Below are 23,232 nucleotides of genomic sequence, written 5' to 3' on the forward strand. Positions count from 1 at the left end.
ATTGTGGTTGCCTGTTAATTTTGCAAAATATATATTAATGCCATTTAGTATGTAAACTTTGAGGGTGCACAATATTGCCTTGGGTATTTTTTAAATTTTTGATTTGGTTTATTTGGAAATAAAATATACACACGTAAAATCAATATAATATATAAATTTGACCTGGCGACCTTTTCTGTGTCGATTAAAACGCTTGTTTTTTGTTTTTTTCAGTGTTCTTGTGTGAAACATCGTCTGTGTCATTAAGATGATGATGATTTAAAGGCGGTGATGTGTTCGTTGTTCACTCCTGCCTCCGTGTCGTCGTTATAATCTGACAGCGTGCTGAGATGTTGGCGTGGATTTTTCTCGACCCGCTTGAGTCCACTTCGCATTTTGAGCGACGCCCCCAAATTCCGTGCAGGGTGTTTGCAGACCCTCCGGGACGGAGAGGTGGAGGAGGAATCGGCAGCTCCGCCGTCCGTGAACGCCACAATCACCACGCCATTCCTTAATGACTTCATAGCGTCTGTGACAGGACGGTTCGGGCTGATTTTGGGAGGTAAGCGCGCGCCTTTGACCGTGCTCTTCCTGTTGTTGTCGCATGTGTATTTTTATATATATATATATATATATATATATATATATGTATATTTTTATTAGATTTTTCTTTTTTTTTTGGCTCGTGTTGTTCCTGCGCGCGCGGAGCCGTGTCGCAGCGCGCGCTCGGACGGTGGTCAGCGCGCGCGCCGTCGTCTTAAATCTCACCGACCGACAAATAATCGATCGTTCATCCCGATCCGGTCGTGGAACGCGTCACGCGCTCGGCGTGTCACAGCGTTCGTGTCCCGTGTTTAACCGCCGGAATAGTTTTTCAATAAACGCGGAGCTCGAGCTTCTCTTTTTTTTTTTTTTTTTTTTTTTTTTTTTTTTAACGGCAGCCGCATCGTTGCGCACTCGCCGTCAGTCCACAGCAAACAAAAGACACGGTGTGTTTTTTTTTTTTTTTTGGTTAGTCTCGCGGTCCGGCGTGTCTGTGCCGAAGCTTCGGCTGCACTTCATAACAACAGTCGTCAAAATGTATTTGAAAAGCGCGCTCCACATTTGACCTGCGCATATGCGCATATCTTTGCATATTGTTGTCGCTCTGTTATTGATTGCATTGATATACCGTGAAATTCTTAAAGGGATACCGCCTCCTGCATGCGGAAACCACTGGCAGCCTCACGCACACGGGCCTGCCGGGCCACTTTCAGTTCACTTTCAAAGCTTTTATTCCCAAATATTCTGTTCCTGTTTGTATTCTGGTTTTAATTGGGACAGAACCTCTCCCAGTGCTCTGTGCTCCTCTCCAGCTCTTCTATTCTTAACCTTCCTCTCTTCATCCTCTGTTCATCCGTAGCTCTCCAGGACTGCCAGGCGGCTGCAGAGAATGGGAATAGGGACACAGGCCAAGGCTTGCCGTTTTGGCTGAGGTAACAGCAGGACGCCTGTCAGCCCCACATCAGCTTCAGTCCCTGTATTTGTCTTCACGCAGACACACGCACACACTGCTATGTCCACCGCCGTAGACATCACCGGCTCTTCCTCTCCGGATCAGGCCCACAGCAGTGCGAAAATCCCAAACGAGCCACTGAGACCGAGCCTGAAGCACTCCAGCCACCCTTACAGCCTCTCCCACTACATCTCCGCCCCGTCCCCAGCCGTGGACGTCAAAGGGCTGATCCAGCCTTCAATGGCAGAGCAGCAGGCCGTTCAGCCCGGCCACGCGAAGCCACGCCGGGCACCTTCTTGGCCTGACATGTGGGAGTCACCCAGCGGGCTCCACCTGGCCCACGCCGCAGAGCTGCTGATGCGCGCCGGGCTCCTGGCTCTGACCCCAGCCGCCACAGAACAGGCTGGGCTCGTCGCGCAGAGCAGCCAGCTGGCTAAGAGCGAGGCTGCAGAGGCGACGAAGGCGGGGAAGGCAGACCGGGCGGGTGGTGGCTCGGGGCCTGACGAGGAGGAAGAGGACTCCTCTGGGTGCGGGACTGATTTCCAACCCTTCCTGGGAGCCTGGTTCCCCTTCAGCCCGGCTCTGTTTCCACTGGCAGGTTTCCAGATTGGGGGAGGCCACTGGAGGAGTGCGGCGGTGGGAGCCGAGGGCATAGAGGGGCTGGTGGCCGAGGGCTACTCTCCCGCTTCTCTGGGCGGGAGCAGCGGCGGGAGGAGGAAGAGAAAACGGTGTGGCGAGTGCGTGCCGTGTCGGCGTCAAACGAACTGCGAACAGTGCAGCAGCTGCCGCAACCGCAAGAGAGGACACCAGATCTGTAAATACAGGAAGTGCGAGGAGCTGAAGAGGAAGCCGGGGGGCCCCGGGTTCGAGGGCAGAGTGCCTACAAACTTTACTCTGGGTCTGGCACAGGAGAGGAACAACGGAGCCTTGGATGGATAGTGACGTGTGACATCAGCATTTGTCAGAGGATTCTGGTTGAATGATTGTTGAAGAGCTGCAGTGTCACAAAATAAACAAACAAACAGGACGTCTGGTTAACAGAGCCATAAAAAACAAACAACAAAACAAAACACCAGACCTGCAGTTCGGCTTCAGAATGTTCACACTCATCCTTTCTTTTGACAATCAGTGAATCAGAGACCAGAGAAAGAAGGATCCGTGTGTCCGTGTTCAAACGGTGACAGAAATGCTGTAAATAGACTGTAAATATCTGGGAAAAAAAAAAAAACATTGTCTTTTTTACATCCCTTTCCAGTTTGGATGTACTGTGTTTCAACATTTAAGGAGAGGAAAGAAAAGAAAAAAACGACAACAAAAAAAGAGGAGCCAGATGTTTGTCAGGGGGAGTTTTGAGTTTGTTGCTCTGACGTCACTGCATCAGTACGAACGATCGAGTTCATTTTAGGATAAATTATTTCATGTGCAGCTTGTACTGTAAAAGCTCTGTTTTTGTTTTTTTTTTGTTTTGTTTTTTTTCCAAATAAAGAGAAGCTGGCCGTGTGCTCGTCAACAGGCTGCTGGATTCATCGTGTGTTCACATTTAATTGAATGCGTGTGCCTGTCAGCCGCCGTGCACGCGCACGTGTGCGTCTGTGTGGATTATGAGTCACCTAATGGTGCGCGAGCCTTATCGCAACCCCGCAGACACAAACACACACCTACACGCCACCTTGGCACATCCACTCTAACACACTGAGCCTGACGCGCGCCTTTGCAAACTCTATGTACGCGCACGTGCAGCGGGTGAGAACAGCCAGCTGAGCTGAGGGTGTAGTGTAGTGTGTGTGTGTGTGTGTGTGTGTGTTTCTGCTCGTTGCCGTAACGATGGCTGATGTGATAAGACCTTCTTCCTCGGCGCCACACTCCAGGGGACCACAGGGAAGACGTAACCATGGCAACGGCCGGCCCGAGGTGTCACGCTATAATTGGGCCATGGCTGCACTTCCTGTGCGCCTTCAGTCAGGGGGATCGCAGAGGGACTGTGTGCACGTCTGTGGGGGTGGGAGGGAGTGGTGTGTGTGTGTGTGTGTCAGAGCAAGAGCGCACAAGGCTGCCAACTCACGGAGACGAGCGCTGAGCTCCAACATCACGCTGTTCCAATGTTCACACCGAACACAGTGTGTGCGACTTAACTCGTGTTTCTTCATCTCCCACACAAAGGGGGGAATTTCACATTCTTGGATCTGCTGCTTTTCTCTCCCCCACTCTTTGGTGCCTTTCTAGCGATTTGGAGCTTAATTCCCCCCCCAAGCCACCACCACCACCCCTGCTCTCGTCTCACACACACACACACACACCGGAAATCTGTGTCACCCGCTGCCCAGCAGGTCTAGTGACTCCCTGAACGCCTGCAGTCTGGCTCCACTGGCCTGCAAGATGGCAGGAGAGAAAGGGAGGGGGGGGGGATTGAACGGAGGACAGGGGGGAGGGTGGAGAGAGAGAGAGTTAGGAAGGGAGGTGGTCGAAAGCAGATCCAGGCAGAGGAGGTGGGGGGGAGTAGGGAAGGAGACGTGGTGAAGGGCAGGAAGGGAGGAGGAGGAGGTGCAAAGCAGGCCACGGGGAGAGAAACGAGGGAGAGTGGGAGATGGACAGCAGGGGATGAAGATAGCGTGGGTCAAACAAAGAGATGGAGGATGACGAGGAGCCGGGTTAATGCGTTGTCCGGACAGCCGGTGTGTGGCGTCACAGACACCCGCCGAGCTGTATATGTTAGTGCCGGAGGCCCAGCACCCCCCCCAACACACACACACACACACACAAAAAATAAACTCAGCAACAAACTCGTCCTCCCACATTGCGGCGGAACAACCTGCGCTGGAGCTGGGCAGGCCCACAGTCATCAGCCAGACCTTTGAAATTTTGGCCACTGCGCCTGCCTGGAGACACTGTGTCTCATTGTGATTCTACCTCACCCCCCCCCCCCCCCCCCCCCCCCACTGGCTGCGTCCCCGGTGTTAGAAAATGTGTAACAGAAGTGCGCGAGCAGCGTCACTCAGAACTCGCTCAGCGTTACGCCTCCTTTCGACATTTAAAGAGTCAATACGCCAAAAGTCGTTCTCCAAAAGCTCAGTGTCATCAAGCCTCTGGGTAGATTTTCTTGACACCAGGGTCAAAGGGGAGACTTGACCTTTGACCTTCAGAGCAGTTAAAGTGGATTCAGATCAACAATCTTGTGGTTTTGTCTTGTTAAAAATATGAACCAAACATTTATGTTATGTGACATCAGCTTTAAATCAGCTTTGGGGATTCGTGTCAAACATTCTCACAGTTCTGTGTCTGTACATGTAGAAACCGGCCTGATGGAAGCAAAGTGGTGCCTGAAACGGCTCATTTGTGTCTGGAATCCTGCCGGCTCTGAGGCACGCCCACGGCGTCGGTTTACCACGTGGTCACATTAGCTACAACCCACAGAGTCAAAATGACAAGCTGTCACTCATTTTCAATCAGGGGGCGTTTGACAGCGACAGCTAGGTGGCGCCAAAATAGACAAGAAGTCTGTTTTATGCAAATGCTGAGTGATGCGACACGGCAACTGCCAATCGGAGTGAAGGCAGCGTGACATACGTTGGTTTGCTCGCTCAATCAAAATAATCCAAGGTACGCTGTGAAACACCTGTATGTCTATAAATCTCATACATTTTTTTTTCTCTTGTATTTTGTAAAAGTAAGAAACAAACACTTGTAAATCTAAAAAGTGCTGTTTTTGTAATCGGCTAAAGCCTCTGAAGTGATTTATAAGACATCTTACGGAGACGTTAGCATGCTAGCTACCGATATATGAATGCCAGTGTGAGAAACACTGAAAGAATCTCAGCTTTGCTTTCGTTAAACACTCAAGCATGGACGAACCTCTTATAGTGACTGTGTCAGGTTGTAATAGTGGCGAGCTAATGAGCCACGCCCAGCAATCAACAAACACCAGTTGTTTGTCTCCCTCATTTGTAGCTAAACTGATTTTAGCTTTATCATCTGTGACACACACACTGGGGATGGGCAGTATAGACTTTAAATTCTATCATGATGTGGTATTTTTGGTGATAATGATACTAATGACAATATGAAAATAGTACCACTCCTCATATTCACCTGTGGACAAAAGTCACGGGATGTCTGTAAAGAAATTGTATGAGGTGGTGATAGAGCTTTGTTTAAAATCTTAAATGGGAGCAGCTGAAAAAAAAGAAACACATTTTTTTTTTCAAAAGTGCACATGAAGGTGTCACAGCTCAACCGTAGAGCACCAGAGGGACCACCGGGAGGTAAAAATAGGAAATAAATAAATACATCAGCACTTGATGTGTTGCGTGCACAACATATACTACACTCACCAGCCACTTTATTAGTTACACCTGCTTGTTAATGCAGTTCTAATCAGCCAATCACGGCAGCAATTCAATGCATTTAGGGATCTAGATTTCAATTTCAATTTATTTTCATTTATGGGTGATTCTTTAACTACGGGCACCATTGGCCTTGTAAATGTAATTTCCACCACACCATTGCCTTACAATATAAAGCGCCTTGGGGCAACTGTTTGTTGTGATTTGACGCTATATACATGTGCTCTGATGTCACTGTTTATCTCCATAGAAACTACCCAAACAATCTTTCATACAAACTGTTTAAAGGGACATTATGTGTTGTGGAAATTACGGCAATAGTGTGGGACAACTACATTTTGTTTAAAAAAGTCACAACAGTTGTATGACATTGAATACTCAATTATGTTTTGATTATTTTACTGATATCTTATTCAGAGATATTTTAAAACATTAGAAAAAACGTTTTTTTACCATTCATTTTTATCATTGAAGATCAAAAGTCTGGGTGTGGAACAAGCACAAAACGGCAATATTTGCATATAATGATGCTGAAAAAAGGTGAAAAAGTCATCATAGACTACTAGAACAAATTTCTTAACACACTTTCATTGTAAAGATAACTATAAAAGTGTGAAATTTCCCCTTTTTTCTGTTTTTCATACAATATGATCAAAGGACATAAGTGCCCGTAGTCTAAGAATCACCCTTATATAGCGCCAAATCACAACACGGTTGCATCAAGGTACTTCACACAAGTAAGGTCTAATGTTAACAACCCCCAGAGCAACAGAGGTAAGGAAAAACTCCCTCTGAGGAAGAAACCTCAAGCAGACCAGACTCAAAGGGGTGACCCTCTGCTTGGGCCATGATACAGACATAAATTTCAAAACAATTCACAAAACGAACATACAGGAAATGTTGCCGGTGCACAGGACGGTTTCTGGAACAGAAACCACACCCATCTCTGGATGGAGCCACACCTCAAACAGAGAGAAAAGAAAAAAGCAGAATCAAGCTTCAGAAAGACAAATACAGTGTAATTTGTCGGCATTAAGCAACAAGAAAAACAGAATAAATACTAAGGTGATCGCCGGCCACTAGCCCTAAGCTTCACTAACAGACCCAGAATTTAGGTAAAGTTGAGGCTGCGGCATGCTCCGTTTTCTAATAAAATGAATTAAAAGAGAAAAAAGTATAGAACTATACTATGCCAGTATGCTAGCCATACAAAAGGGAAAATAAGTGCGTCTTAAGTCTGGACTTGAAAGTCTCCACAGAATCTGACTGTTTTATTGATGGAGGGAGATCATTCCACAGAACAGGGGCACAATAAGAGAAAGCTCTGTGACCCGCAGACTTTTTATTCACCCTAGGGACACAAAGTAGTCCTGCACCTTGAGAACACAAAGCCCGGGCCGGTACGTAAGGTTTAATTAGGTTAGTGAATTAGATGTAGTGAAGGCAACTTGCTGAAGTTCAAACTGAGCATCAGAATGGAGAAGAAAGAGGATCTAAGTGATTTTGAAGGTGGCATGGTTGTTGGTGCCAGACGGCACATACTCAGATGGGCTGAGTATTTCAGAAACTGCTGATGTAGTGGGATTTTCAAGAACAACCATCTCTAGGATTTACAGACAATGGTTTGATAAAGAGAGGATATCCAGTGAGTGGCAATTGTGTGGATGAAAATGCATTGTTGAGGTCAGAGGTGAATGGGCAGACTGGTTGAACGGGCGACTGTGTGATGCTGTGATGTCAATATGGACCATCACCTCTGAGGAATGATGTCAGTCTTGAACAAACTTTGTATACATAGTCATTATGGCCGTCATTGGCACCAGATTTGAAATCGGTATCCAGTTTTTGAACTGTTCAAAACTTTCCTTCTGATTCTAGAAATCGTTGATAGTACAAGGTAACTTCAAGGTCAATCATGTTCAAACTTCTTTAAACGGGGTAATTGCAGTAAGTACGGCTTGAAACGTGTTTGATTGTGGTTTATCGCGGTAAAAAAATTTGAAGCCAAAGCAGCATTTGTTGCAGTTTTTGCTCAGAGTTGAGCAGCTCGAGCGCCTTGCTTTTGTTTTCCGGTGGGCTGCCAGGCCCGCAGTTTATATGCCAGCCAGTAGCCACGTCTGCACGTTATAAGACAGTTTGTTAAGAGGCAAGCCGGATTAAGCCATTTCATCCTGTTTTGGCACTTTTTTGGATCATGTGCGACCGTAGTAGAATGGTGCCCTGTCAGATAGCCCCGTAAATGCCACAGAGAGCTGGGTTTACACTGGACTCACCTTTTTCTTGTATCCACTGTCACTCAGGAAAATGTTTCACATGCATATATATATATATATATATATATATATATATATATATATATATATATATACAACCAAAACCAAAGTTTGCCCAAACAGCAAACCCCACATTGTGAATAGAGACTCAAATAAAATCCAGTCTTTGTTCCAATTATGAATAAGAATTGTCCCAAACACTTAATATATGAGCAGGGCTACCTTCTTCTTCTCTTTCTTCTAAAGACGTAGTGTGGAGGAAGAGGAGGAGTAAGAAAAACAATGTTCTTTGTTCTTCAAGAATCACGTTTTTTTACCTGGAAGACCACACTTTTGAGTAAAAAGAGGGAATATACTTTTTATTCTTTTGGGAAGAAAGCTTTTTTGGACTATGTAAAACAACAAGCACAGCTCTTTTAAGAGTCCTGTGCAAAAATTGAAGAAGAAAATTAAGGGTGAGTTATTATCTTTTACAAATGCACTAAAGAGTTTCTAAACTTTTAATGGCATTGCATGTTTACCTCACAGTGTTCACATGTTGAGTGGCTTAAAAAGCAGTTAACTTGTGTTTTGTGCCTCTTATAGTAACACTCGTGTTGCCTGTGGGGATCCATGTGCTCTAGATTGGGTAGTGTTTATAAAATAGGTAGCTGACATTTTTCAAGGGTGGTAATGAATTATGCAAAGTTTCTGTGAGTTGGAATAATGTGAGTCCAGAATGTTTTTAGAACCTTCAACCTCAATAATTTTAAGAGGAAGAACTCAACCCTCTTATTTCCTGTTAATTACATAATTGTTTAATGTTAATTTGTCTTAATGCATTTATAAATTGTTTAGGTTCTTGTTATCATATACACACTATTATTATTATTATTATTGTTGTTGTTGTTGTTATCAGTATTATTTTTATTTTCTTACTACTTCTATTTTGTCATTTGATTTTTTTAATCAACCACAATGGAAATAAGTGTTTTCACTTTCTTGTGTCATCCATGTATTTTTAATGTATTTACAATTATATTATGTACTTACATTGAACGTATTAAATAAAATCACACATGCAGGCATGCACTCATGATTTTAATAAAAAGATGATCTACTGCCCCCTGCTGGAATGGCATGTGAGTCCAGAATGTAATTATCAGTGTCCATTGTTTAGTGTTGCTTGGTGATATCTGTAGTTTTTCCAAAAATATTAGTCTATTCAACATTCCCTTTTGGCAGTATTCATCCTTGAAAATACATATGTACGTATACCAAACAGCAAATGTCAGCTTCCCCAGTTTGTCTGTGATCAAAGTTATGCACGCACGCACACACGCACAGCTTTTTGTCTTTTCTGCATTCTGCCGCAAGCAGGTACTTTTATTTTTACACACCCACAAACAGAGATGGTGGAAGACATCAAACCCACTACACTTCTCACTCGTGGTAACGGCAACATGACACAACTAAACTAACCAATTGAACTACAAAAACACAATAAATCCATAACACTAACAGCACTGTTAAAATAACATGAACCACAATAACAATATTTAAACCCCAAACCCTGAACTCCCAGGGTGCATTGCAGCACAATGCCCATTATTTACTGTTGTTAGCTAATGTCCCTAAATTCTCCAAAAACATTAGTCCTATCAACTTTCTGTTTTCACATATTTCATCCTTGACCCAAAATACATAAGCATACCAAACAGCAAATGTCAGCTCTCCACAGTTTCTCTGTGATCGAAGCCATACAAAAAAGCACACAGAGGCCACTTGGCTGTTATAATATAGATTAATTAGCTCCCGAGGTGTGCTCCTTAATACTCTGAATGCCTTAAAAATAAATAATGCACCAATTATTTTCATTTTGCTTCTTGTTGCATGAAGTGGTAAATTATATTCTGGTGTGACATATATAGTTTCTTTCTCTTAAAGAGGTATTTTTATACAGGTGTGACTTATACTCCACAACGTATGTTTGTGAAAATTTGTATCAGTGATGAAATCTACATTCTATATGAGGAAATACAAGTCAAATAACAAATGCTGCTATTGAAATTAAACAAGAAAATTACACAGACAAAAAATAAAATAAAAGGCAAAATAGAGATCGGTACCTGGGTTAAAATTTAAAGTATTAAAAGTAAATACTGGTGGATTCTTATTTGTGGTATTGTAACAGGGCTGTTACACAGAGTGCCGTTCCTTCCTGTTTAATCCCAAATTGCAAATTGGGGTGTGTTTTGAAGCATCATATTATCTTCTTGGTTCATCTTTGTTAATCTTCAACAAATGTGGTATACATACGAAGTAGTTATGGCAAACATTTTGGTTTTGAAATTGGATTTCAAATTTCAGTCCTATTCCTAAAATCGGCATCATTACGCGGCCAATTCCGGGTGTTTGTAATCACAGCTTCAGTCACATTTGAACATCTTTAAACAGGGTATTCCTCTTGAGTACGGCTTACGACTCGTTTGATCACGTTCCATTGGAGTAAAAATTTTAAGCTGAAGCAGTGTTTGCTGCAGCTTTGTTCAAAGTTGAACAGCTGTACCGCGTCTGGTCGCGGTACAGCTCCTTAACTTTTGCTTTTGGGTGGGTTGCCAGGTCTGAACTTTATAAGCCAGTCAATTGCTATTTCTGTACTTTATAAGCCAGCCTGTTAGGAGGCAAGCCAGTGTCGCAGACTGAACGGTCCTCCCTGATGATGCGGTTCATGGATTAACACCTCATTTCTGCTTCAAACTGCACATCAGTCGTCATCTCAGCGACAGATATCTGAAGCTTTTGTACAACAATCATTTCCACATAAATTCAGCATTATTTCATCATAAAAGGCGGCGGAAGTGATCAGAGTGCCGCGGCTAAACAAGCTGCTAGCTGATACCTTCACTGTGCATCAGACATTTCAAAGTGTCACAGAATTTCGCCTCGTTTCTGCTTAAAGCTGACTTTAGAATGATTTAAGAGGTTTTAACTTTATTATCTGATGGTTAATAACCCCAATAATCCATTTGATTGCTTTGGGTGAAGAGACTCCGTCTCAGACGTGCTGCTGTGGTCCGAAATGAGGCATGCGGTGATCCAGAAGGCGGACCGATTTTTAGGGGTGGACCTTTCGGTCTGCTACACCCGGATCAAGCTGTTTCATTTCATTTGGCACTTATTTTGGATTGTGGGTGATTGTAGGTGAATGGCCCTCTGTGGAATAGGGGCGTAAGGAACCCTTGACATTAACGGGCGATGTTCTGGAACCAAAAACCAAAGCCAGAAAAACAGGCTTAAACCACCTCAACTAGGTGGTCTAAATTTTAAACCTTTGGACTAGAGTCAGATGGGTCTAACTTGCATAATCTGTCCTCTAACATGCTGCTACTTTTTGTCTTTGATTAAAGTTTGAGTACTAAGCTTTATTCTCAGTTTGCCTGCCGTCATAAGAACGAGCCCATTTTGCTTATATTCATTTGGTGAAAAGGTGAGTAATATGACCCCTTTAAATAGAAATATAGTTGTCTCATCAGTCACGGATTGATATCTTAAAAATGTAATCAAAACATACGATGAGCTATTATTGTTCACTTTTTCTGGTCCTCAGTTGAGTTTTCTCAGTGTTTATTTCTGAGGCAATGCATAAACAAAATTGTGTTAATCTTTAGCCGGCTGCTGATTTAGAAGAAGCGTTGGGGCGAGTGTGCTGATAAAGTCCGCCTTCAGTCATATTTCACCACGGCTTCTTTTCACGCCACCTCCTAATGTGGAATTGATTGGTGCCTTTGAGTATTGAGCGACGATTCTCTTGCACGGCTCAATTTGCATGGTTTCCACCCACATTTCCTTTTTATCAATGTGGCACATCAGGAACTGAGCTGTAACACGAGATCGTGGGGCTTTTGGTGGGGCGGCCTGTGAATCTGGATCTGTTTTTGAGACCACCGCTGCTTATGAATTGGTTTATTTACTGTTTCAAGTGTTTCAAAACAGTAGATTATTGTCTGAAATAGCAGTTTAGTGCTTCACACTTATAAAACATTCAGCTATTTTCACAAATAACTGTTTTGTGTACTGTTTGAACCATTTCAAACAATGAATCATTTTTCTGAAGAAACTGATTTGTTTAGTGTTTACTGGAAAAACTATATTTTGTGAGGCGTTTGGCTTATTTACTGTTTCCAGCATTCAAACCACTGAATTATTTCAGGAACCGATTATTTAATATTCTGTCCAAAACATTTCAAAACAATGAATCATTTTCTGAAGGAACTGTTTCATTTGCTGAGACTTTACTTCATGTGCAATGTTATTATGACCAAGCTGATTGTATTTTATTTATCACCAACGTTCTCATGTTGATGTTAACCTGTGTGCTGCTGCCTTTCTTGGCTGGTCATCCTTGTAAGGGCCCCTTCACACATAGTACGAATAAGTTCAAATCAGGGCAAATCACAGCAGAACAGCTTGTATGAGCGAACCACGAAAACATCGAGCCGACAAGCAGGCATGAACGAACCCACTGCGCCGGTTTTGTGCACGTCACGGTGTCGTGCACGCTCATGAACTGACGGTCCATTTCAGCTGGGACAGCCTGTTAATGTGCGTGCTGTGTGTGCTCTCCAGCCCGTCACAGAAGCAATATACGTTTTTATGAATTTCCACGTGAGGACAGCAAGCACACACATGAGCGTGTCTGTCAAAACATGATACGTGTTCTACAGCTGTGATGTCCAGGACCAGAGATGTCAACAACAACTGCTGCTGTTGGCAGCCAGCCACGCCCCCTGTCCGGTCAGTGCACAGACCAAGGTGTCACTCTGTGATCAGATGAGAGGTGCCTTGACTCCGGGGGGTGATATGAACCCACATGCACGCCATATGTTGGGGGAGAGCGAATTGGAGCTAGGGGAGCATGCGAAACTCAGACACTCTGGCATGCCACATCTGTACTTGGCAACTTCACAGTCATGGGGGCACTTAGACAAATTTCACTGCCAGCTTGAAAGTGATCATCTGCTGACTGTTTTCATGCTAACAGCACAAATCGCCACACATTTTCTAAGTTCCAAATGAGTGGTGTTAGATATTTGTGTGTGTCACCTGGAATTTGGCCGACACCTGCCACAAGAGGGATGGAATGGGCTCTCACAGCGCACACTCTGTCTTTCAGCCGCTGGTGTGCACAAATAGTTGTAGCAGTAGGTGTACGAAGCATTAGAGGCAGCTCTGATTTTACACATATACGATTTCTGCCTCATGCGCAATTCAGCCACATTCGTACTATGTGTGAAGAGGCCCTAAAAGAGGTTTTGATCTCAACGGAATTCTACCTGGTTAACTAAAGGTTATTATTATTATTATTAGTAGTAGTAGTAGTAGTAGTAGTAAGTCCCTTTGGCTGCCTTGTTTTTCACTCAGGGTCACCCCAGCAGATTCAAGGTGGGTCTGCATGTTGATATGGCACAAGTTTTACACCGGATGGCCTTCCTGATGCAAGTCCACATTACATTGAGACATGTGCACATCAATTTAGTGCACCTGGAAGCATTTACAGCGCTTTTGTTGTTACAGCCTCATGACAAAATGGATGAAATTCATTTTTTTTTAGACACAATACCCCATAATGACAGTGTAAAAAAAGTTTTTTTTTTTATTTTTGCTAATTTGTTAAAACAACATCAACAACAACAAGCTAAGAAATCACATTCCACCTGGGGTAAATTCTTTTGACTGTCTACATATAAGGTCCCACAGTTGACAGTGCATGTCAGAGCACAAACCAAACATGAAGTCAAAGGAATTACCTGTAGACCTCCAAGACAGGATTGTCTCGAGGCATAAATCTGGAACAAGGGTACAAAAACATTTCTGCTGTTGTGAAGGTCCCAATGAGCACAGTCACTTCCATCATCCCTAAATAGAAGAAGTTTGGATCCACCAGGACTTTTCCTAGAGCTGGCTGCCCGTCTAAACTGAGCGATGGAGGGGAAGGGCCTTAGTCAGGGAGGTGACCAAGAACCCGATGCTCACTCTGTCAGAGCTCCTTCGAAGAACCTTCCAGAAGGACAACCATTTCTGCAGCAATCCACCAATCACACCTGTATGGTAGAGTGGCCAGATGGAAGCCACTCCTCAGTAAAAGGCACATGACAGCCCACCTGGAGTTTGTCAAAAGGCACCTGAAGGACTCTCAAACCATGAAAAACAAATTCTCTGGTCTGATGAGATAAAGCTTGAACTCTGACATCAATGCCAGGCATCATTTTTGGAGGAAACCAGGCACCATCCCTACAGTGAAGCATGGTGGTGGCAGCATCATGCTGTGGGGATGTTTTTCAGCAGCAGGAACTGGGAGACTAGTCAGGATTGAGGGAAAGATGAATGCAGCAATGTACAGAGACATCCTGGATGAAAACCTGCTCCAGAGCACTCTTAACCTCAGACTGGGGCGATGGTTCATCTTTCAGCAGGACAATGCCACAGCCAAGATATCAAAGGAGTGGCTTCAGAACAGCTCTGTGAATGTCCTTGAGTGGTCCAGCCAGAGCAGAGACCTGAATCTGATTGAACATCTTTGGAGAAATCTGAAAATGGTTGTGCACCAATGCTCCTCATCCAACCTGATGGAGCTTGAGAGGTGCTGCAAAGAGGAATGGACCATACTGCCCAAAGACAGGTGCACCAAACTTGTGGCATCATATTCAAGAAGATTTGAGGCTGTAATTGTTTAGTAATTAGTAATTGTAATTATTTGTTATTTTTAATAAATTTGCAAAAAAAAAAAAAAACAACACAAAAAATAAAACTCTTTTATCATGTTGTCATTATTGGGTGTTGTTTGCAGAATTTTGAGGGGAAAAATGAATTTCATCCATTTTGGAATAACGCTGTAACATAACAAAAAGTGAAGCACTGTGAATACTTTCTCGATGCACTATATTTTCTGAGTACACAATAGATTGTGCACTCAGATGAGAATCGTACTCAGTTTGAAGTTGTTTGTCAAATTCACGCCTCAGATTTCACGCTCACAGTTTAACAGTGTGATATTATTACATATACCTTCTGCAAGGTTGTCAGATTTAAAATCACATTCTGCATTTAATTAGAAGTGCAGCAATCACAGAGACATTTACTGTCTTATTGTCTGACAGCGGATCGCTTCACAATGACTTCATTCATAAGGTGAGAGACTTTATATTGTTCTAAAGGGAAATAACATCATATCAAAACCAAAATGTTTAAAGTTTACCATCGAACAAGTGCAATACATGAAGCCTGCAACCTCAAAATGATGTGTGTGTGTGTGTGTGCACGTGTGTGTGTGTCTGTCCTCGTTTCCCCTCCACACAGGACACAGCTCCATGAGGTTATTAGCACTCGGTGCCGTGCACTTTAAGGGGACAAACAGACGCCTACCACGCTCTGCTGGGAAACCCAACACGTCCAGCTATATATAGCCGAGCTTTTTACACTGTGCGTGACTGCTCGTGGAAAGTCACATGATTGAAGATATATGGCTGCGCAGACACACAGGAACCCTGAGCCAGAGGGCGGGGAGGCCTTGAGGGACTGCGAAAAGGTTTATTGAGTTGGCCGTGACGCGTTGCTCCGCGTGACTTGACTTGCCTTTGCTGTGTCGCCACAGTGTGAGCCACATGCTAATCAGCTGGGCCTTTGATCTCCCGCGGCCTATTTTCTTTTGCATCTGCTCCAAAAGATGATCATTGTGTAAACAGCATGTGGATTCATGGGTTGTTTCAAATGACATATTTCTGAAGTCGTTACACACAGTGCAGAAGGAAAGTCAAATCCAAACACGAGCAGGAGCAGAGCGGCGCTCTGCTAATTCACTCAGGAAGGAATTAGTGACCAAGTAAATGCAACATGTGACCAAACGGTTTAGAAGTAACCTCACAGAGGCGCTCGCCTCCTCTGCTCTCACACCGTATGTACTCAAAAAAACTTTATTTTTCTGCAGCATATGACCTTCACAGTGACTGTCTGTCAATATTTGGACAGTAGGACGTTTTCAGCTGTTCTGCTTCATGCACACTGGCTCTGAAATTAAACCCTCACAGTGTTCAGATCTGCAGCATATTGGCTGAAGAGGCCTAAGCGAGACGTGTTGTGAACTGCAGAGGTCACCTGACCTCAGCGTGCCTGGAAATGAGGTCCTAAAACTACCAGAAAAAGGCTCAGTGCAGGTCAGGGACATGTGTCTCCTGAAGCCATCAACTTCAGCAGACTTCTGTTTTCTAACATCTGTCAGACTTAAACACTGCAAAAACTGATATCGAAGAAAGTTTAAAAAGGACTTGATTAAAGAAAATTTTACTTAATTTTTGTCTAAACAGAAAAATAATTGTGTCAAGCATTTTTTACATAAGAAAAATGTCTTATTTTGGGAAAATGTATCTCACTTTTTCTTAATTTTTTTTCCAGCTAATATCAAGCTGTATTTAACTAACAAGGAAAGACAATGGACTTCAAATCACCCAAGCAAAGGAACAAGATTGTTTTCCTTTTTTTTTAAGACAGAGGCTAATTCTCTGTCGTTTTAATGCACATTTTGATTATTCATATTTTACTGGTTTTGAGAATTCTAACCAAGCAATTTTTTCTTACCCCACTGGCAGTTTTTTTTTTTTTTTTGCTTAATGCAAGACAATTTGGCTAGATTTCAGATTATTTGGCTTATTTTTAGAGGGGCAATTTTTGCAGTGAAAGAACTGCATCCAATTATGGAACAAGTAGTAGTGGTCTTAGGGCAATTAACAACTTCTAGGAGTTTGATAAGTCAACCACTTTGCAGGTACTTGTCTGAACAAGCCCAGACACTCCCCTAAACTTCAATTTACACATAAAATAATATCTGCAATTGTGATAAAAGATGCCAATATGATCCCAAATAGGAGGTTCACTCATCCTCATGTGTATCAGAACCCAAAATTTTAAAACTGACAAAGCAGTTTTCACAGAGTTACTAGTGAATATTTTGCAGACACACTGACTCAACTCCCTGCATTAAAGGGGAAATCTGATATTTTTCAACTTAGGCTGTATTTGTAGACATTTTGTGGATCATCTTTTTGCTAGGGACAAAATGTCTTTTAATCAGTTCTGTATTTGATTTGAACATTTAAATGGTCACAAGCTAAACAGCTAATAATGTAAGCTTATGGGGCAACCTAAAAATATCACAGTAAAATGCTTCTTGTTGTCACTGAATGGGCTAAAATATAATTTAGCATGTCAGGTAGGACTGCTGAGATAAGCAATAGTCTCTCTAATCAGTCATTTAATACATTTTCTTTACATTTACTGCAGTAAATATGCAAACATGTACCTCGGTAGGTATACTTCCTGAACTTCCCTTGAGATTTTAATTATCTTGGTCATGGAGGTATTTTTTTCTCATTTAGTCCTTCATTGTTAGCAGGATTAGTTAAAACCAAATAGATTGTCATAAAACAACATGAGACAATTCATTCCATTAAATTTTGGAGGTGATCCGGATTCTAGATCAAGATTACACTTGCTTTGAAGGATTATGCCAAAAGTACTTCATGGATTCTCAACAAATTTGGACCACTGACAGATATTAGGGCATGGAAGACTCCACTGAATTTTGGAAGTGATCAGCATCAAGATCTTGATTCTAGATCTTTTGTTAAATTTTCACCATTTTGAGGATCATCTCAAATCTGCTTGATGGATCTTGACAAAATTTAAATCACATGTGGCTATTGTACAAAGGAAGACCCTGTTAGTGTTGGATGTTGGGAGAGATCCAGATCAATATGCAGGTTCTGCAGCAGAACCAAACAACATCACGATGTAAAACCAATATCAGGAAGACACTGTTTTGTTTCAGCTTGTGAATTAAATATCAGATTGCAACATCTTGATCAGTCGGACCATTCTGGATCAGTATGCAATTATTGCATTGTGTTGTGGAATCTGGATCCAGGTAAAGTCCGGTGTCACAGACTGAACAGTCCCCCTTAAAAATTGGTCCATCCTGCCTCCACTGTGTAATTTCTCCTGGTTCTTTATGTAATTTATTGCCCCTTACCAAGAACCAAATCGATATATTCCTCATTTTGAATTTATTGAAAGTCACGTTGAAAATGGTCCCGGGTTCCCACAGACAGACTCCATCTTGTGAAAAGACCAAGAAGATGGCTCATACAACACCTTTATACAATGTGGGCGTTACAGTGGGTGTGGTTTAGTCTCACAGTTCTAAACTTACTGGCTTATATAAAAAAGCCCTCCGTAAAGCTAGGACATCTTTCTACTCATCACTAATTGAAGAAAATAAGAACAACCCCAGGTTTCTTTTCAGCACTGTAGCCAGGCTGACAAAGAGTCAGAGCTCTATTGAGCTGAGTATTCCATTAACTTTAACTAGTAATGACTTCATGACTTTCTTTGCTAACAAAATTTTAACTATTAGAGAAAAAATTACTCATAACCATCCCAAAGACGTATCGTTATCTTTGGCTGCTTTCAGTGATGCCGGTATTTGGTTAGACTCTTTCTCTCCGATTGTTCTGTCTGAGTTATTTTCATTAGTTACTTCATCCAAACCATCAACATGTTTATTAGACCCCATTCCTACCAGGCTGCTCAAGGAAGCCCTACCATTATTTAATGCTTCGATCTTAAATATGATCAATCTATCTTTGTTAGTTGGCTATGTACCACAGGCTTTTAAGGTGGCAGTAATTAAACCATTACTTAAAAAGCCATCACTTGACCCAGCTATCTTAGCTAATTATAGGCCAATCTCCAACCTTCCTTTTCTCTCAAAATTGTTGAAAGGGTAGTTGTAAAACAGCTAACTGATCATCTGCAGAGGAATGGTCTATTTGAAGAGTTTCAGTCAGGTTTTAGAATTCATCATAGTACAGAAACAGCATTAGTGAAGGTTACAAATGATCTTCTTATGGCCTCGGACAGTGGACTCATCTCTGTGCTTGTTCTGTTAGACCTCAGTGCTGCTTTTGATACTGTTGACCATAAAATTTTATTACAGAGATTAGAGCATGCCATAGGTATTAAAGGCACTGCGCTGCGGTGGTTTGAATCATATTTGTCTAATAGATTACAATTTGTTCATGTAAATGGGGAATCTTCTTCACAGACTAAAGTTAATTATGGAGTTCCACAAGGTTCTGTGCTAGGACCAATTTTATTCACTTTATACATGCTTCCCTTAGGCAGTATTATTAGACGGTATTGCTTAAATTTTCATTGTTATGCAGATGATACCCAGCTTTATCTATCCATGAAGCCAGAGGACACACACCAATTAGCTAAACTGCAGGATTGTCTTACAGACATAAAGACATGGATGACCTCTAATTTCCTGCTTTTAAACTCAGATAAAACTGAAGTTATTGTACTTGGCCCCACAAATCTTAGAAACATGGTGTCTAACCAGATCCTTACTGTGGATGGCATTACCCTGACCTCTAGTAATACTGTGAGAAATCTTGGAGTCATTTTTGATCAGGATATGTCATTCAAAGCGCATATTAAACAAATATGTAGGACTGCTTTTTTGCATTTACGTAATATCTCTAAAATCAGAAAGGTCTTGTCTCAGAGTGATGCTGAAAAACTAATTCATGCATTTATTTCCTCTAGGCTGGACTATTGTAATTCATTATTATCAGGTTGTCCTAAAAGTTCCCTGAAAAGCCTTCAGTTAATTCAAAATGCTGCAGCTAGAGTACTGACGGGGACTAGAAGGAGAGAGCATATCTCACCCATATTGGCCTCTCTTCATTGGCTTCCTGTTAATTCTAGAATAGAATTTAAAATTCTTCTTCTTACTTATAAGGTTTTGAATAATCAGGTCCCATCTTATCTTAGGGACCTCGTATTACCATATCACCCCAATAGAGCGCTTCGCTCTCAGACTGCAGGCTTACTTGTAGTTCCTAGGGTTTGTAAGAGTAGAATGGGAGGCAGAGCCTTCAGCTTTCAGGCTCCTCTCCTGTGGAACCAGCTCCCAATTCAGATCAGGGAGACAGACACCCTCTCTACTTTTAAGATTAGGCTTAAAACTTTCCTTTTTGCTAAAGCTTATAGTTAGGGCTGGATCAGGTGACCCTGAACCATCCCTTAGTTATGCTGCTATAGACGTAGACTGCTGGGGGGTTCCCATGATGCATTGTTTCTTTCTCTTTTTGCTCTGTATGCACCACTTTGCATTTAATCATTGGTGGTCGATCTCTGCTCCCCTCCACAGCATGTCTTTTTCCTGGTTCTCTCCCTCGGCCCCGGCCGGTCCCAGCAGAGGACTGCCCCTCCCTGAGCCTGGTTCTGCTGGAGGTTTCTTCCTGTTAAAAGGGAGTTTTTCCTTCCCACTGTAGCCAAGTGCTTGCTCACAGGGGGTCGTTTTGACCGTTGGGGTTTTACATAATTATTGTATGGCCTTGCCTTACAATATAAAGCGCCTTGGGGCAACTGTTTGTTGTGATGTGGCGCTATATAAAAAATTGATTGATTGATTGATTGAAGCTCCACCTCTTGTCTTCAGCCAAGTTACTTGATACATGGTGAAACTTAATTCCTTGTTTCTGATCAGTTCAGACCAGTTGACTCAAACAGATGACCAAAACTCACCAAAAACATAACCGTTTAAGCATAGCAAATATTTGACAACCAACATGAAATAACAGAATAAGGAATTAGCATGGATATTATCTAACTACTGCGCATGTGTCATTTCAGAGCTCAGCAGCTCGTCTGAGACGGAGTCTCTTCACCCAAAGTGATCAAATCGATTAATGGGATTATTAACCATCAGATGACAAGGTAAAACCTCTTAAATCATTCTAAAGTTAGTTTTAAGCAGAAACAAGGTGATACACCGTGATGCTTCGAAATGACTGACGCGCAGTGAACGCATCAGCTAGCAGCTGATACGTTCACCGCTGAATTGACTGATGAAATAATGCTGAATTTATGTAGACGTGATTGTTGTACAAAAGCTTCAAATATCTGTCGCTGAGATAGATGATGACTGCAGTACAGTTTGAAGCAGAAAACAAGGTGATAATCGGTGAACCGCGGCTAATGACGCACAGTGAAGGCGGGGTGGACCGATTTTTAGGGGGGGACCGTTCGGTCGGCGACACGGGGTCACGATGTGAATCACATATGTTTTATTTTGAGTCCTCGTCAACCCTTGGTGGACGTCAGAAATCTCTGATTGCTCTTGTTTAAAATGGAACATGTTAGAATCCTGGCCCGTGGGTTCATTTATTGTTTTCCCCACACATTTAGTAAATCATTGCTGTAATCATGTCAGTAAGGAGTCTCTGAAGTAGCAAAGACAACAATGTTTGGTATGTCACTGTGGAATTTACTCTGATGTATAAATATTTTTGAATTTATCTTAGGGTCAGCATGAAGAGCTTTTACAGTATTTACGACATAGTACCTGACCCCTGACCTCCACTCCACTGTAATTACTGAAATCGATGTGCAACCACATTTAAACAGTGGCAAAATCACATCTGTCAGGATGGCAGTTTGCTTTTAATGATGTGAATTTAGCTGAACCAACTAAAAAACAAAAGTATTTATGGAACTGTACAATTAAAAAGCTTTCAATTGCGATTTCTGGTGCACTTCTAAAATATTAAATAATAATAAAATAATAAAAATGGCTGTGCAAAACTTGTGTTTTCTTTTTTGGAGTAGGTGGGTGGGACACTCGAAAGGTTTCTCACCGGGGAGTAATTCAGTGTAGAACTGCCACTAATAAAGCTAAACGCTCATTGGCCCAAATTAAAAATACAACAGTACTTTGACATCTGACCTAACTGAAATTAATTCTGTTTTTAAATCATTTTTATGCCAGTCTTTACACATCAGTTTTCTCCCAACTCTGAAAATATGCAGTAATTCCTTGATGATCTAGAAATCCTTACAGTCAATACTTTAAAAGTAGAAGTTGATGCTCTCCTTAATCTGAAAGAGGTTTTATCCTGGATTAAATTGTTACAGTCTGGCAAATCCCCTGGCCCTGATGGATTCCCTTCTGATTTTTATAAGTCCACCATCCATCCATTTTCTTCCACTTTATCCGAGTCGGGTCATGTAGCCCAGTTACTTTGTCAGCTTTTGAGGAATCACTGGAATAGGTTCTGTCCCCACAACGCTGAGACAGGTCTCCATTTAATTACTGCTCAAGGAAGGAAAAGATCAGACTTCTTGTGCTTCTTATAGACCTATTAGCCTTCTTAATATGGATTTGAACATTTTGGCCAAACTGTTAGCGCCCCATGTAGACGGAATCCTCCCTTCTATTATATCAAATGAACAGACGGGTTTATCAAAGGAAGGCATTCCTTTTTTAATATACATACCCTTTTCAATATAGTGTACTACAAACACCATAGTAACCTCCCTGAAGTGGTAATTTCATTGGATTCTGAAAAAACGTTTTGAGTGGGAGTACCTTTTTCACAGTCCTGAAGAAATTTGGTTTTTGGGGTTCATTTATAGAGATTTAGAGATTTATTTCTTGGATTCATCTCTGGTATACCCCCCAGCTTCTGTCTGTACTAATAATGTAAAATCTGACTATTTTACTCTGGTCACGTGGTACACGTCAATGTTGTCCCCTCTACTCTTTACTTTAAGCTTAGCAATAAAGCCACTATCAGTAAGTCTCAGAACCTTTTCCTTGTTCCAGGGTGTGACTCATGGGAGTACAGAACAAACGGTTGCTCTATATGTAGACGATTTACTTTATATGTCACAATCCAAACTAGTCATTTACAACCCAGATTCAAATGAAGTTGGGACGTTGTGTAAAAAGCAACGTCTTCTTCAGGGACGTCCCTGCTTATTTCAGCAAGACAATGCCAAGCCACATTCTGCACGTGTTCCAACAGCATGGCTTCGTAGTAAAAGAGTGCGGGGTACTAGACTGGCCTGCCTGCAGTCCAGACCTGTTGCCCATTGAAAATGTGTGGCGCATTATGAGCGCAAATACGACAACAGAGACCCCGGACTGTTGAACAACTGAAGTCGTACATCAAGCAAGAATGGGAAAGAATTCCACCTACAAAGCTTCAACAATTAGTGTCCTCAGTTCTCAAATGCTTATTGAGTGTTGTTAGAAGGAAAG

General features: G+C 42.3%; 1 protein-coding gene and 1 long non-coding RNA gene across 2 annotated transcripts; one reads left to right on the forward strand and one right to left on the reverse strand.

Annotated features, from left to right (window-relative positions):
• The first annotated feature begins 307 nt into the window (after positions 1-307).
• LOC117520828 (CXXC-type zinc finger protein 5-like) lies at positions 308-2,770 on the forward strand. The gene is made up of 2 exons (XM_034182164.1): positions 308-541; positions 1,382-2,770. Exon 2 carries the CDS (start codon positions 1,535-1,537, stop codon positions 2,411-2,413), a length of 879 nt encoding a protein of 292 aa, XP_034038055.1. The 5' UTR covers positions 308-541; positions 1,382-1,534; the 3' UTR covers positions 2,414-2,770.
• A 2,169-nt stretch (positions 2,771-4,939) lies between these two features.
• Positions 4,940-22,883, reverse strand: LOC117520658. Its single transcript, XR_004563721.1, has 3 exons — positions 22,871-22,883; positions 17,392-17,396; positions 4,940-5,047 (listed from the first exon to the last, which is right to left on the reverse strand). It is a non-coding gene; the product is annotated as an uncharacterized LOC117520658 (long non-coding RNA).
• Between the last annotated feature and the right edge of the window lie 349 nt (positions 22,884-23,232).

This window comes from Thalassophryne amazonica, chromosome 11, assembly GCF_902500255.1.
Source record: "Thalassophryne amazonica chromosome 11, fThaAma1.1, whole genome shotgun sequence".
NCBI lineage: Eukaryota > Metazoa > Chordata > Actinopteri > Batrachoidiformes > Batrachoididae > Thalassophryne > Thalassophryne amazonica.

What these genes read in the sequence shown, in the direction of transcription:
- LOC117520828 (XM_034182164.1), top strand. Translation starts at nt 1,535, where the DNA reads ATGTCCACCGCCGTAGACATCACCGGCTCTTCCTCTCCGGATCAGGCC.